Below are 14,846 nucleotides of genomic sequence, written 5' to 3'. Positions count from 1 at the left end.
GAAGGAAGGAAGGAAAAAGAGAGGGAAGGAAGAAAGGAAAGAACAAAGGAAGGGAGAAAGGAAAGAAAGGAAGGAAAGGAAAAAAGGAAGGGAGGAATGAAGGCAAGAAGGAAGGAAGGAAGGAAAAAGAGAGGGAAGGAAGAAAGGAAAGAACAAAGGAAGGAAGGAAAAAAGCATTTATTAAGTGCCTACCATATGCCAGTCACTATACTAAGCATCTTATAAATATTATCTCATTTCATCCTCACAACAACCCTGGGAGGTAGGTGCTATTGTTGTGCTAATTTTGCAGCTGAGAAAACTGAAGTTGACTCAGTGAGTGACTTGTCCAGGGTCATACATCTAGTAAGTGTCCAAGGCTGAATTTGAACTCAGGTCTTTCTGACTTCCATGCCCAGTGTTCTATGTATCTCATCATGATTGTGTGATAGAAAACATGTAGCCAGTGGTGACCAGTCCTGATAACTTTCTCGCCCCATTTTTCTCCCTTCTCTTACAGTGGAACTTGTCCATCCTCTCTCCATCCCTTTTCCTCAGCATTCCAAGGTCACCGCGTCCCTGCTACACTCAGTTCACAGCCATCAGGATAATCTAGTCATTGAATGGAACAGCAAGGAGCAGGTACAAGCAGCATGGGCGTAGGAAGGGGAGGAAGAGAAGCACTAGGGAAAATCGTCCCCCGTCAGATGATGGAACAGGACCTTGGAGACCACTTAGTCCAACCCTCTCACTTGACTGACAAGGAGCCCGGGGCTCAGCGGCTTCCCTGACTTTGTTCAAGGCTCCGCTCAAGGGCCACCTTCTGCAAGGTTTTTCCCCACCTCTCTTAATGCTGGAGGCTTGCCTCTCTTGAGGGAGTTTTTCAGTTTATCCTATTCTTATCTTGTTTGTACGCAGCTATTTACATCGTATCTCCCTTGTTTAATTATGAGCTCCTTGAAAGCAGGGACTATGGTGTATTTTGTCTTTTTTTTTTTTATTACCAGTGCTTTGCACACAGTAGGTGTTCATTGTTGTTGTTGTTCAGTCTTTTCAGTCATGTCTGACTTTCTGTGACCCTATTTGGCATTCTCTTGGCAAAGATATTGGAATGATTCGCCATTTTACAGATGAGGAAACTGAGGCAAACAGGTTAAATGACTTACCCAAAGTCACATAATAGGTGTCTGAGACTGGATTTGAACATAGGTCTTCCTTGATTTCAGTCCTGGCTGCCACAGTAGGTGCTTACTAAATGCTTATTGATTGACTGAATATGGCTTCCCCAAGCTCACATTACTAGTCCATGAAAGAGTTGAGATGAGAGACTAAGTCTCCTAAGTCTCAGTGCTTTTTCCACCACATCTCAAGTGTGTTTAAAGGTAAGAGGGGGAAAGTGACTAGCCAGGTGACTTATGTATACTGGGTGTGGGTGAGGTACAGGTCTAGTCTCGAGAAGCTTTTTGGCCATTGCCCATGAGCATGACACAATATGACCCTGAACCCAGTTCCTGAGTTCTTCTCACCTAAATTACTTGGACTGATTCTCCTTGTTTCTCTAGAATCTTCTGTCTCTAATGGGTGGGTTCAATAGAATTTCTGTCTGCATCTCTCCAAAAGACACAAGTTAAAGTAAAATGTGGGACAGATCAGGGGGACTACCTCTTAGAAAGTGGAATGTCAGTCAGATCAAGTGAAGAAGTATCTGTTCTTCATTGACCATGGGCTTAGCACAATGTTGGGGTTTGGAAGGCCTCAGGAAGATTCAAACTAACAAACACAGGTTCAGGAGACCAAACCTTCAGTTTGGAATAGTCTTCCAAGGGTCTTCAGAGGGCCAAGTTTCACAAATATCGAATCCACAAATCAATAAATCAATCAATCAATCAACAAGCATTTATGAAGCATCTCTATGTCAGGCACTGTGATATCCATCTTTCAGAGTCAGTTTCCTAACCCCATTAGAAGCTAAGGGCTGTGGAGAGGGTCAGGAATATTTGATGTGTTTCCTCATTTCTACCATCTCCCTGGATCTCCCCTGAATGGGGATCCCAGCCTTGGAGAATCATCATAGGATCATTGATTTAGAGCTGGAAGAGATATTTGAGATCCTGTAGTCCAGCTCCCTTATTTTCCAGATGAGGAAACTGAGGCCCAGAGAGGTTAATCGGGGTAAGCGTTGGGGGGGTGGGCAGGAGTCAGTCAAAGCTTTGGCGCTCATGACATTTCTCTCATTGGCCTCTGACTTTGGCCAGGTGATGCTGTTCTCCTCAATAAAGCTGGGGAAGGATCAGGTGGATGGCCAGGTGGCGTTTGCTCATCCCTTTAACCTATCCTGGAGCCACATGGAAGCCAGAGGCCTGGCAGAGAAGAGAGGAAGCAGGTACAGCCAACAGGTGAGACTGTAAATATTCCCAAGCTAGTGTGAAGATGAATGGGGAGGTGGTAAAGGGTGAAATGGATTGCAATTGACTTTTTCTACCTGGAATCCTTAAGAGGAAATAGTTATGCTTCAAAGGAGAAAAATGGGCTTATGCTGTTGTTGATTCCTTAAAATGACAAAAGTTTTATATCACAGGGAGAAAAATTTGGAACTCAAAATCTTATTTAAAAAAATGAATGTTGGAGTGGCTAGGTGGCAACAGTGAATAGAGCACCGGCCCTGGAGTCAGGAGGACCTGAGTTCAAATCTGTCCTCAGACACTTAACACTTACTAGCCATATGATCTTGGGCAAGTCACTTAACCCCAATTGCCCTGCCTCTGCCCCCCCCCATCCAAAAAGCAAAAAAAAAAAAAGAATGTTACAATTGTCTTCACATGTAATTAGAAAAAATAAAATACTATTTAAAAATCTACAATGGCTTCTAAGAAATGGAAAGTGCCTCTGCAATCAGAGGCCCTGGGTTCAAATCCCACCCTTCTATTTACTACCTATATGTCCTAGAACAGGTCACTGAACCTTTCTGGGCCTCAAGTTCCTCATCTGTAAAATAAAGGGGTTGGGTTAGGTTTCCTCTGAGTCTCCTTCTAGCTTGAGATACTGTAATCCTAAGAACCCTCTGCTTCCAAGTAGGTCAGTGTCAAAACTGTTCAAGAAAGAATGCATCAGGGGCAGCCAGGTGGCTCAGCGAGTAAGAGCACCGGCTCCAGTGTCAGGATGACCTGGGGATCAAATCTGGGCTCAAATACTTAGCACCACACCCAGAAATAACTGGCCGTGTAACCTTGAGCAAGTTACTTAACCCCAATTGCTTTAAAAAAAAAAAAAAAAAAGAAAGAATGCATCTATCCTTAGAAGCATGTCTATAGAGAGAGATGATAAGGTCTTTTCTGCTTTGGTTTCTCTTGGTCTTTTCATTTGGTAGCCATGGAACAAGTCTATAGCTTGGAGGCCTTATGTAGGTACTGGACCATGGTATGGTGCAGAGAAGGGGGCTGCCAATCCAGTTCTATGTTTCTGAAGTATATGTGTTTCTCTCCTCTGGCTGTAGGTACAATTTGCCTGGAATAGGGAGAAACCTGTCAGCTTCCAGTTCACCTGGGCAGACAGGTCAGAGGCTACCATCACCAGGTGGGAAGGCTGTCTGACTGCAACCTCGGGACAGGTACACGTAATGGGGAGAGAGGCTTGTGCCTCTGAGAGGGTCTGAAGATTGAGATGGCAGTACTGTGGGCTGCCACTGGTCATCAGCTCCAAGAGCTCTACAATCAGTCAATGAATAAATGCTACCACCTGGAGGGATGTGCTAAGGACACAAAGAAAAAAGGAAACGGCTCTTGCCCTCAAGGAACTTCCATTCTATTGCAACAGGGAGCATGTAGAATACATACAATCCTTTAGGAATGAGTTTCCACCAGTTCAGGGAGAGGAAGGGTTTTGAGGAGTCATAGACCTATATGTTCCTATGGTGGCTTGTTCTAAAACCTTCATTTTTAGCATGGTGTCTGAGCCCCAGGAAAATGTAAGTTCTTTAAGGATACGGACTTTGCCATTAAAAAAAAAAACAAAAACCTTTGTATCCATAGCATTTAGCACAGAACCTTACACAAAGCAAGTGCTTGGGAAATGCTTTGAATTGGATGCCCGTGGACCAAAACCTGGTACCTTGTACAGGCCTTGACCGTGATGCTAAACAAATTCATTTATTCCCCAATTTCTTTGGCACAAATACAAGGCCATCCTGCTAGAAGGCAAAGAGGAAGTGAATCCCTCTTCAAGTTCAAACTCCAAAGATGTTTCTTTTATATTAAGCTATATTATGCTATTTTATTTATTATTATTAACATAATAATATAGGATATATTATATATAATAAATTAGTATTTATGATCATTGTTATTTATTATTTATAATAAATTATAAATAAATATTATTTATAATAAATAAAATAATATAATAAATATAAATTTATTTATAATTAATAAAATAATTATAAGTATAAACAAATAATTATAATAAATACAAACAATTATTTATAATAAATATAATATATAATAAGTAAATTTTTATAATAAATAAATAATAAATATTACTATATTTATATTCTATTTTTTATGTTAACCAATTTTCTCTACCTTACTAGTTCTGGATCAGGATTCAGGTTTGGGGACCAGATTTGGCTCTTAGGACAAAAAGCGATATCAAAGTAAAGTCAACAAACATTTATTAAGCACCTAATACCTGTCATGGTCTGGAGATACCAACAAAGGCTAAAAACCAAACCAAACCCAAATCCAGAACTGGCTCTCAAATAGCTCACAATCGAGATAGGAGGACCTGAGGTCAAATTTGGATTCAAATCAGACATTTACTAGCTGTTTAACCCTGGGCACGTCATTTAATTTCTGTTTGCCTCAGTTTCCTCATCTGTAAATTGGGTAAGATAACAGCACCTATCACCCCCCCACACACACACACACTCTCACCCTCAACCCCAGTTGTTGTGAGGATCAAATAAGATAAAGTTGTAAAGTACCTTGCACCATAGTAGGGACTATATAAATGTTGGCTATTGTTGTTGTTATTGTTATATGCAAATATCAATGTGTAAACAGGATCCAGACAGAATAAATTGAAGACAGCCATCCATTTCTCTCTGAGTACGGCTGTATTTTATTAAATTCTGAAAAACAGCACTAAACTATGGTCACTTAATTTTCATACCAAAGAGAAAACTATTCCTTCTTCCCAGAATCATTAATACCAATGCTTTTTCCTTGATTAGCTCCAGAAATTCCTGACCCTGGGCAATCTCAAGGCCTGTGGATCTGTAACTCAGACTGCAGTGGTGTTCAGCGAACATCTTGATCTGTCCTGGGACAGCCAGAAAGTCAAACAGAGTCTGAAATATGAGGTAACATGAGAAAAGCCAAAGCGATGCTATGACAGCCAGAAAGAGGGTGGCTGTTTTCTATCATCTCGGAATGACTTTATTCTCCTGAGCCTGGAAGGAAGACCATTTAACTCCATCTCATTTCTTTCATGGAAAATGGCACCTGAGATATCCCAGGCATGAGAGTTGATTTGATTCTTAGTTTCAGTGCTCACTTTTGTTTATTTTTTTTTCAACCATAGTGCCTCTGTGATGCTGGGTTTCCTAGGGATAGGGGAGAAGAAGTAGCTTCTTCAGTTCTTTCATGGATAAACTGGTTTGCTCCCCACAGGGGAAGGTCATGGTTGCTGACCCTTGGCATCTTTGGTCTGTAAAGGGTCCACGATATGGTGGCTAGTGTCAGAGGGGAAAGTGCCACTCAAGGGCCATACTACAAGTCTTTTCTTCTGGGATACCCCAGATAAATACTGTGAAGAGCTAGGATGTTCGTAGTGTTGGGGGGTGGGGAAATGAGGACAGAACCCAGGGGTTTGGGGCACACAAATGGAAGGGGAGAAGGCCCAAAGCCTGGCTCCTACTGGTATCTGCCAGGGGCACCTGGGTTAATTTGAGGAAACCTTGTGTTCAGAGCTCTCCACAGACCTTTTGACAGCCAGCTCAGAACTCTGGTCTCCCAAAAGCTGGCTTGGGGCTAGTGCTAGACAGAATTGTGAAATAAGGGAAGTTTGTCTTTAGCATTGTCTTCTCACTTCCCTTTCCTTCTTCTTGCCTCCTCTAGCTTACCTCCTAGAGGAAAAGGATCCTTCTGCTTTGTTTCCCTTCCCCCTCCTCCCCTCAGGACCTGCCCCCCACCATAAAAACCAGCTCTGAATCTGATAAACTCCTTTACTCTAAGGAAATAAGAGTTGTGTTCCCATTCAGTCATATTCCCCTATTAGTGGAGATCAATCCTTTAAGCCAAAGGAATGAAATCTAATGGTGGAATTTCTGACATCAGCAAAAGACTGGATTGTAAGGGGAGACATTTTTGTAGGGCTTTCCTTACTCTCCCTGTAAAACCATCAGTACCTGGGCATGTCTACACACATGAGCATACATAGATGGTAGTATGGGTGTGCAGGAATGCCTTGTGTGGCAGGGAACCCACTCCCATTGCTCATTCCCCTTTTCCTCAGGCTAAGGACGATAGTGCGCTTCCCTAGGACCTGCCAACACACTTGGCCTAATGGTATAGGTTGGACCAAGAAGTCAAATCCCAAATTAGTAGGCATTTTCTTTCTTACTGTCGTAGCTTCCCTAGGTTATTCTGTTCTCCACAGAGACACCAACTGCTGCAGTCAGATAGACTCCATGCAGAAGTGATTCTAGAGAATATCTTCTTGGCCACTTGCCCCAAGCAAAACTTCCTGGGGGAAATAGAGACTAACTACTTCAACCATCTCAGCCATTCTCTCAGACTGGGTCTCTGTGATCTTTCCAGTGTAAGTCACACCTGCTCTATAGAAGGGGATTTGGGGAGTGGAGGGTGGGATGAATGCTATTGGCTACTGATTTGATATTTGATGAGGCTAGTTTTTTTTATTTTTATTTTTTTGCTTTTTTGGAGTGGGGGAGGGCAGGGCAGTTGCGGTTAAGTAACTTGCCCGAGGTCACACGGCTAGTAAGTGTGTCAAATGTCTGGGACCGGATTTTTACTCAGGCCCCCCTGATTCCAGGGCAAGTGCTCTATTCACTGCGCCACCTAGCCACCCCATGATGAGGCTAGTTTTCCCACAACAAGAACAAAGGTCATGGGCTATTCTCCACCAGGCACCAGCCCAAATTATACTTAAAAGATATTCTCTCATTCATCCTCTTATTTTCATTTTAGTTGATCTAACTCAGTAACTCCACAGCTAACCTTACAAAATATGGCTCTCTGAAATGCCTTTTGACATTGAACACAGAAGCCATAGTTTTCTTAAATTGGTTTTGGGTTTTGTTTTGGGGAGGCAGTCAGCCTGGTAAGGATGGATTCAATGTCCAGATTTCAGTTTAGAGACTGCTCCCATATCTATCTCCAGGCTGTTGTGATCTCTGGAGAACACGTGCTGAACCAAGGCAGCTTCATGCTACAATCCAGGAGCCTGCTCCGCCTTGCCCCAGACTCTGGGGATGGCTTGGTATTGGTCTTGACCCTCAGGAACCACAGTAGTACTCCAAAGACTCAAGACTTCTCTGGAGAGCTGGAGGTGAGTAGAACTTCAGTACCCTCCCTCCTTCTACCTTAGGCTTGAGGACTGGAGAACCCAATTTAGCCATTCAGCTTGGAGAGGCACATCTCCTGGACCTGGCTCCCCTAAACTAAACACTGAAAGAACAGGCAGACCCTGTCCTTTGAAGATCCATTAGGCTTTGATTTCAGGGTGACATTGTTTTAGTTCACATTAAGTCAGTAACTCCCTTTGTGACCCCTGAGAGTCAGTTCTGGGTCACTCTGCCTGTCACATATGAGCTAATGTACTAAGAGGAGTTTTAAAAGTATCATGTACAAATGTGAGATATTATTACGTGGCCAAAAGGAACTGGTCTTTAACCCAGGGTGAATCATGCCAGAATAACCCTGCTTGTCTCATCAAGGACATTTTCAGCTCATTTACAAGTGAATCACATTCTTTCTGATGGTGTTTCCCTTGAAGTGAACTCGGTTACAGGGATTTGCTTCAATCAGAGCTTTATTGTCTAAAGATGAAGCTGCTGCTAGCCTGGGAGTGGGAGAGATGGAGGGGGTGCCTGTTTCCAAGAAGATCCCCCATGCCTTTGTGAGGAGGGATTAAAAGGAGTGATTGATTGCAGTTTTGGGGGGAGGGAAGAAGGGGAGGGACAAGTTAATTGGGACATCTGGATGCAGGCCAAGTGAGGTATGTGCTGGGAGAGTTGGGGGCAGGTTTTACAGGGTGTCCCTAAAGTCTGGACACACAGGACATCTCATTATGTTTATTTTCAAGAAATGAAATGAATGAAATTTTCAACAACATTTTATTTAATTAGCATAAATGAGATTTCATAGGAAGACACATAGGAAATCTCAATAATTTAATTAGTTAAATTAATCTCATTAATATGGAAAATAGTCCCCAATAGTTAATGAAAGCTTTTATTACATACAAAATTGTCATAGCCAAAACTTATGCTAATTAAATAAAATGTTGTTGAATATTTCATTTCTTGAAAATATGCAGTTAATGAGATTTCCTATGTGTCCAGACTTTAGAGACACCTCTATGTTGAGAGTTCCAGAGCTTAGAGAAAAAAAGACAGAGGTTACAGAGAGGGGATGTTTTAGACTAAGGGGGGAATCTGCCTAGGATCTCTCCTCTGTACGGTCAATGGAGATCTCAGGATACACAAGTCACTAGTTTTTATTTGTTATATTATATTTACAATCCTTTTAGTCAAAGGCTGCACTTGAGGACCTAGAGGGCCACAGGTGACCTCGAGGCCACAGGTTCCCCACCTCTGTGACAGTGCCTTCCTTCCTTAGCTTCTCTGCAGTCATACATAGCTGTTTGCATATGGTCTTCTTCTTTAGACTATGAGGTCCTTGAGAGCAGGGACTGTCGCTTGCCTGTCTTTGAATCCCAATACTTGTAATAGCTACTTAATGACTGTTTGTTGACTGATTTATGTCATGTATGGTTCTGTTACCTTAAGGATCAAATTAAAACTCTTTACATTTAAAGTCCTTCACAACCAGCTGCCAACCTGCCTTTCCAGTCTTTTCCTACTCCTTTGCTTCCTTTAACGAACACTTTGGTTCAGGCAAAGTGTCCTTCTTACTGTTCTCCCATCGCATTCCATTTGAATTTGAATTTGCCTTTGGAACTTCGGACTTTTTTGTCTCCCATGGCTGGCTTTTACTCCCCCCTCACCTCTGCCTCTGAATGACAGTCTCTGGTTTTCTTCAAATACCATTTCCTACTTGTTCAGTCATTTTTCAGTTGTGCCTGACTCTTCATGACCCTTTTTGGGGTTTTCTAGGCAAAGGTACTGGAGTGGTTTGCCATTTGCTTCTCCAGTCATTTTACAGATGAGGAAACTGAGGCAGACAGGGTTAAGTGACTTGCCCAGGGTCGCATAGCTAATAAATGTCTGAAGGGGGATTTGAATTCCGAAAGATGAGTCTTCCTGACTCCAAGCCCAGCACTCTGACCTCTGTGCCACCTTGCTGCTATTCTCATATCCTACCACATATTGAAAACCCTCAAGTTTGGTCCCACTCAGCTTCCCAAGCATTGGAAGTTACCTTTGTCCAACTCATTGAAAATGTGGGTGTCGGGGCGGCTAGGTGGCTCAATGAATAGAGCACTGGCCCTGGAGTCAGGAGGACCTGAGTTTAGATCCAGCTTCAGACATCTGACATACTTACTAGCTGTGTGACCTTGGGCAAGTCACTTAACCCCAAATGCCTTGCCCTCCTCCCTCCAAAAAAAAAAAAAAAGAAAGGAAATGTGTGTGTCCTAGGCAAATAGGGTTGACTTGCTCAGAATCACACAGCTAGTGTCTGAGGCTGGATTTGAACTCAGGAAGATGACTCTTCCTGACTCCAAGCCCAGTACTCTATCTACTGCCCTCCTAGCCTTTCCTAATCCATTTCATAGTGGCACTGGCATTGCCCCCATTGCCTTATTAATATTCTGTGTAGACTTACATGTACATACCTCAGTTCCCCCATAAGAGAGAGGGTTCCCTGAAGGCACAGTGCCTGATACACAACAGGCATTTATTAGATTCTGGTGATTCATTGATATATACAGGTGGGTATATCATTAACTGCTTATGATTTGGTGGCTGCAGGACACACAGATACTTTTGCAAGCATCTGTACAATTTATTTTAACTAATCTGGCTTTATGAGCCCAGCTGGACTCGCCTCTGGTTTGTGATTCCTAAAAAGGAGAGTGCCAGGTGGGATTTAGGCAACCTAACAGTAACTCCAGCAATAACACGGAGGCAGCTTCCCTTGCACCGTCTGTCACCTTGCATGGCTTGTTGGATGGGGAGATGATCTTTGCTAAAACTGTGGCTCCGCGAGATATCCTGGTACTGGTAATGTCCACCATTCTCCCCATCCCACGGAAAAAGGGATAGAAGGGGAGAGGAAGGGGAGGCTTTTCTACAGCTAAGAATTGTCTTCTTGCCCATTCTTCTTGGTTTTGGGGTTGGAGGTTTTTTTTTTTTATCTTTTTGAAGGGGGGAAGGCAGGGCAATCTGGGTTAAGTGACAAGTGTCTGAGGCTGAATTTGAACTCAGGCCTCCTGACTCCAGGGCCAGTGCTCTATTCACTGAGCCACCTGGCTGCCCCATTCTTGATCATTTTTCAAGAGAAGCAAAAAGAAAGTTTAGCCTCTAGGGTTATTTCACCTAAGACACACACGTATTCAATGAGTTAGACAAAGGTAACTTTCAATGATTAGAAAGCTGAGTGGGACCAAACTTGACTGGATGGTACCTTTGGCACATAGAAGGAAAGACCTAGGCTTTCAGTATGTGGTAGTAGACGAGAATAGTGGCTAGGGAGTACAGTGGATAGAGTGCTGAGCCTGGAGTCAGGAAGACTGATCTTCCCAAACTCAAATCTGGTCTTAGACACTAACTTCCTAGCTGGGTGACCCTGGGCAAATCGCTTAAGCCTGTTTGCCTCAGTTTCCTCATCTGTAAAATGAGCTGGAGAAAGAAATGGCAAACTGCTCCGTATCTTTGCCTAGAAAGCCCAAAATGCAGTCATGGAAAGTTGGGCATGACTGAACAATTGAATAACAACAAAAAATGTTAGACCATTACCTGATTTAAGAGTTATTTGGGACTGAGAAGAATCTTCTTGGCATAAATTTTTAGGAAAAACTTAGATGAGTAATTCGAAGTTTACCTTACTTTAGACTAGGAGTTCATAATCTGGGGTCTAATCCATGAGTATAATATTTCAAGGAAGTCTATGAAGTTGGATAGGAGAAAAAGTTACATCTTTATTTTCCCTACCCTTTGATTTGCTTTGTAACCTTACGTATCTCATTTTATGAATTTAAAAACATTCTGGCAGGAATCTGTAGGTCTCACCAAATATCAAAGGGCTTTGTGCATGAAACAATTTAAGAACCCCTTATCTAGACAATCCCTGAAGGTCTAATGGACACAGTTACCTGGTTGAACAATCAGTCAATTAAAAAGCATTTACTAAGTGCCTAAAATAGATTAAAACGTACCACAAGTTGTGACCCAAAGGCTAGCCTTGAAAAACTTCCCAGAGTTGATAGACATGGCATGGCTTGGTTTTTTTTATCTGTAATCCTGGATCATCTGACCTATTTGCCAGTGATCCTTGGGATCAAGATGGGAAAGGGGAACGAGAGAACGGAGACAGCCACTAGAGGTCAGTAAGAAACCTTGATTCCCCAGGGTACAGGCATACAGGCTCTCCCATGCCTGTGTTTGCAAAGTGGGGACTGAGTGACATTACTGTCATCATCCTCATCATAACATTTGTATAGTATTTTAAGGTTTGCAAAGAGCTTTATAAATATTATTTCATCTTAATCTCACCACCGTCCTGAGATATAAATGCTACTATTTATTTTTCATTCATTCATTTATTCGTTCATTCATTCATTCATTCGATAAGGAAACTAAATTAAACAGAGGTTAAGTGACTTGCCCAGGGTCACACAACTAGTAAGTGTCTGAGACAGGATTTAAACTTGGGTCTTTCTGATTTCAGGTCTGATGCTTTATCTACTGTGCCACCTACATGACGATGATTAGATCATCTACCTCCATGGGAGATCTGGACAATGATGTTCTTTCCCAAGGCCAGCACTGAGATTTTATCTCATGGTTTCACTTTGTTGCCTGTGTGACTTTGGGCAAGTCATTTCCCATTTCTGGGTCCCAATTTCCTCATCTATAAAATGAGAGGATTAGACTAGATGGAAAACTAAGTTTCCATCCCAGCAGGGTGTCCCAAGAGTCTTAGTGTCATTTTAAATTATGAAAGCTGCATTAAGACTCTTGGGACACTCTGCATGTCTACAAGTCTATGAAAGTGGGAACTCAATTCCCAAACTGACCATCTCCTAGGATAAAATTTATGCCAAAGCATTTTGAAAACTGTATAGCACTACTGTATGCAGGATCAGAATCAGGAGAGAGACCTCAAGGGGCAATTAGCATCCTTCCTGTTTTGAGTTGCATAGGAGTTCTGAGAGGCCTTACATCTAGAAGGAGGTGAGAAGCACCTTTAAACTCAAAATTCACCTCAGGTGGACAACAGGGAAGAATGGAGGATAGGAGAAATTATTGGAATGGCTTACCTCAGCATTGTTTAGACCTCTGAGAAAAGGACTGGGGTGGGGAGGGGGTTGAGAGGCTACAGAAAGGAGTTCCATTGAGACAGGTCAGTCTTTTTCATTTGTAGATTCATCTGCCTAGCAAGAAGATATCAGGTACCCTACATAAGAAGGGATTCTCAAAAGTGTTAGGTACTTCTGTCTTGGGAAAGTGCAAAGAAGTTGGGTTGGTTCCCTCTTCCCCTCTGAAGAGAAAGGGGTATGAGTGGGACCTAGAGGAGGGATTTTGGTCTGGAGAGAGGAAAGCTTCAGGGCTAGAAGGGGAAGAAAGCAGTAGACACCATGGGCTGGAACATTGAAAGAATCCCTCTCCTGGTTGTGGGAGTGACTGGAAAGAGGAACAATTGATTGCTTTTTCACTAGAGGAGGGGAGAAAATTGAGGGATGTCAGAAGGGAGCAGAGTGCTGGTATATATGGAAAGAGGTGGTTAGAAGCTGGACTGGATATTGAGAATGCTAGAATGGGGAAGGAGAGACAGTCTGTGATGAGTGTGCATTTCAGGAGGAGAATGGGGTGAGCGGAGGGAGATCAGGGATGGGGGTCACACCTGCCATCCCAAGGCACGGTGCAGCACCGACCTTATACCTCCTTCCTCTGTGTAGACAACATAGTATGCAAATGTGTGTGTACAAGAGTGTGAGGGTCATGATTTGTCTTCTAGTACAATCCCTACGCCTCAAGTGTATGGTTGCTTGTTGTCCTTCATTCTCAAAGAAGACCAAAAGAACGTCACTATGTCGGGGTCAAGGTACAACGTGTCCGAGAGTGACGAGCTTGGAAGGCTCTACCACAGGTTGGGCACAAATAGTCCATATGAATGAACATTTGGAGAGATGTCACATCTCATGTTTCTTTTGAGTTCCTGCAGTTCTGCTTTGTTCATAGAGCACAGCGCCTTCTTTGATGCAGGCACGCCACGCAGGATACGACAGTGCTGTGCCACTGTCTCCCATGTCTCACAATAGCAGAGTTCTTCGGAGAGACCTTGAGAGTGTCCCTGTACTGCTTTTTCTGACCTATGTGTCAGCACTTGCCTGGTGTTAGCTCTCCATAAAATAGTCTTTTATTTTCGGCAACTGTGTATTTGGCTTTCAGACAGTATGACCAACCCATCAGGGCTGTGCTCTAAAGCAGGAGAGTTTGAATGCTTGGCAGTTCAGCTCAAGAAAGAACCTCAATGTCCCATACCTTATCATGCCAGGTGATCTTCAGAAACTTCCTAAGACAATTCAAATGGAAACAAATCAATTTCCTGGTGTGATGTCCAGGTTTCACAGGCATACAACAACACATGAGCAGGGATGACAGTTGTAGATCAGATTCTGCCTAGTATAACTTCTGTGTTATGGGAACAGTTGGGCTTAATTCTAGCTTTCTGTTCTTAAAAGAGAGAACCTGTGTGGGGGTGAGGAGGTGGGGGGAATAGGTCACCTATCACTTCCACCTAGGGGTAAGTTATATCTGCCTGAGTTTGGGAAGGAACTGCAGACCCCGCCCCCCACACACATACCATTCCTCATAGTGTATACATGCAGTCCAGAAACAGAGTTCCATCAGAGAGTCCTGAGGTGATGACCACATAATCCCCAACAGATACTCCAAAAATCAGATTTTGTCATATAGTGGAAAAAACCCTAGCTCTGGAGGGAAAGGACCTGGGTTCAAATCCCGCCTCTGATGATTGCTCTCTGTGTGACCTTGATTGAGCAAGTCTTTCTGGGTGGGGGGAACAAGTGAGTTTGTCCCAGCTTTCTGTTCTCAGAGGAGAGAAAACCTCATGGGCCTCTTTTCCTTATCTGTAAAAATGAGTGGGTTGGGGGTAGCTAGGTGGCACAGTGAATAATAGAGCACTGGCCCTGGAGTCAGGGAGACTGAGTTCAAATCCGACCCCAGATACTTGACGCTTACTAGCCGTGTTACCTTGGGCAAGTCACTTAAGCCTAATTGCTTTGCCTTCCCCCCTCCAAAAAAAATTAGTGGGTTGAACTAAACAGTGTGTGAAGTCCCTTCCAGTTGTAGAAGGCTATGAAATTAGGAGGATCAAATTGGTGGGTCTCTGACCTTGGACCTGAAACTGCATTCTGGTCCTCAGGGCTCTGGGACACTGGACCATTCCCATTCCTCAGGCCATTGGTGTCCGCTCTTTATA

The 14,846-nt window shown here is 43.1% G+C and overlaps 1 protein-coding gene across 1 annotated transcript in view; it reads left to right on the top strand.

The window, feature by feature from the left end:
* Positions 1–14,846, top strand: part of LOC138160939 (uncharacterized) — a 183,445-nt gene that overhangs the window by 126,629 nt on the left and 41,970 nt on the right. Inside the window, exons 56-61 of the mRNA XM_069087743.1 lie at positions 500–621; positions 2,235–2,375; positions 3,473–3,586; positions 5,207–5,335; positions 6,634–6,795; positions 7,378–7,545. Of these exons, the coding sequence (XP_068943844.1) occupies positions 500–621; positions 2,235–2,375; positions 3,473–3,586; positions 5,207–5,335; positions 6,634–6,795; positions 7,378–7,545 (836 nt within the window). The remainder of the gene's footprint in view (positions 1–499; positions 622–2,234; positions 2,376–3,472; positions 3,587–5,206; positions 5,336–6,633; positions 6,796–7,377; positions 7,546–14,846) is intronic.

Source organism: Petaurus breviceps, unplaced genomic scaffold (assembly GCF_028583685.1).
Source record: "Petaurus breviceps papuanus isolate PSGF00001 unplaced genomic scaffold, PetGlider_PUasm1.0 118, whole genome shotgun sequence".
Classification (NCBI taxonomy): Eukaryota; Metazoa; Chordata; class Mammalia; order Diprotodontia; family Petauridae; genus Petaurus; species Petaurus breviceps.
Note: the sequence above shows the minus strand (reverse complement) of the source record. Positions and strands in the feature narration are given on the sequence as shown.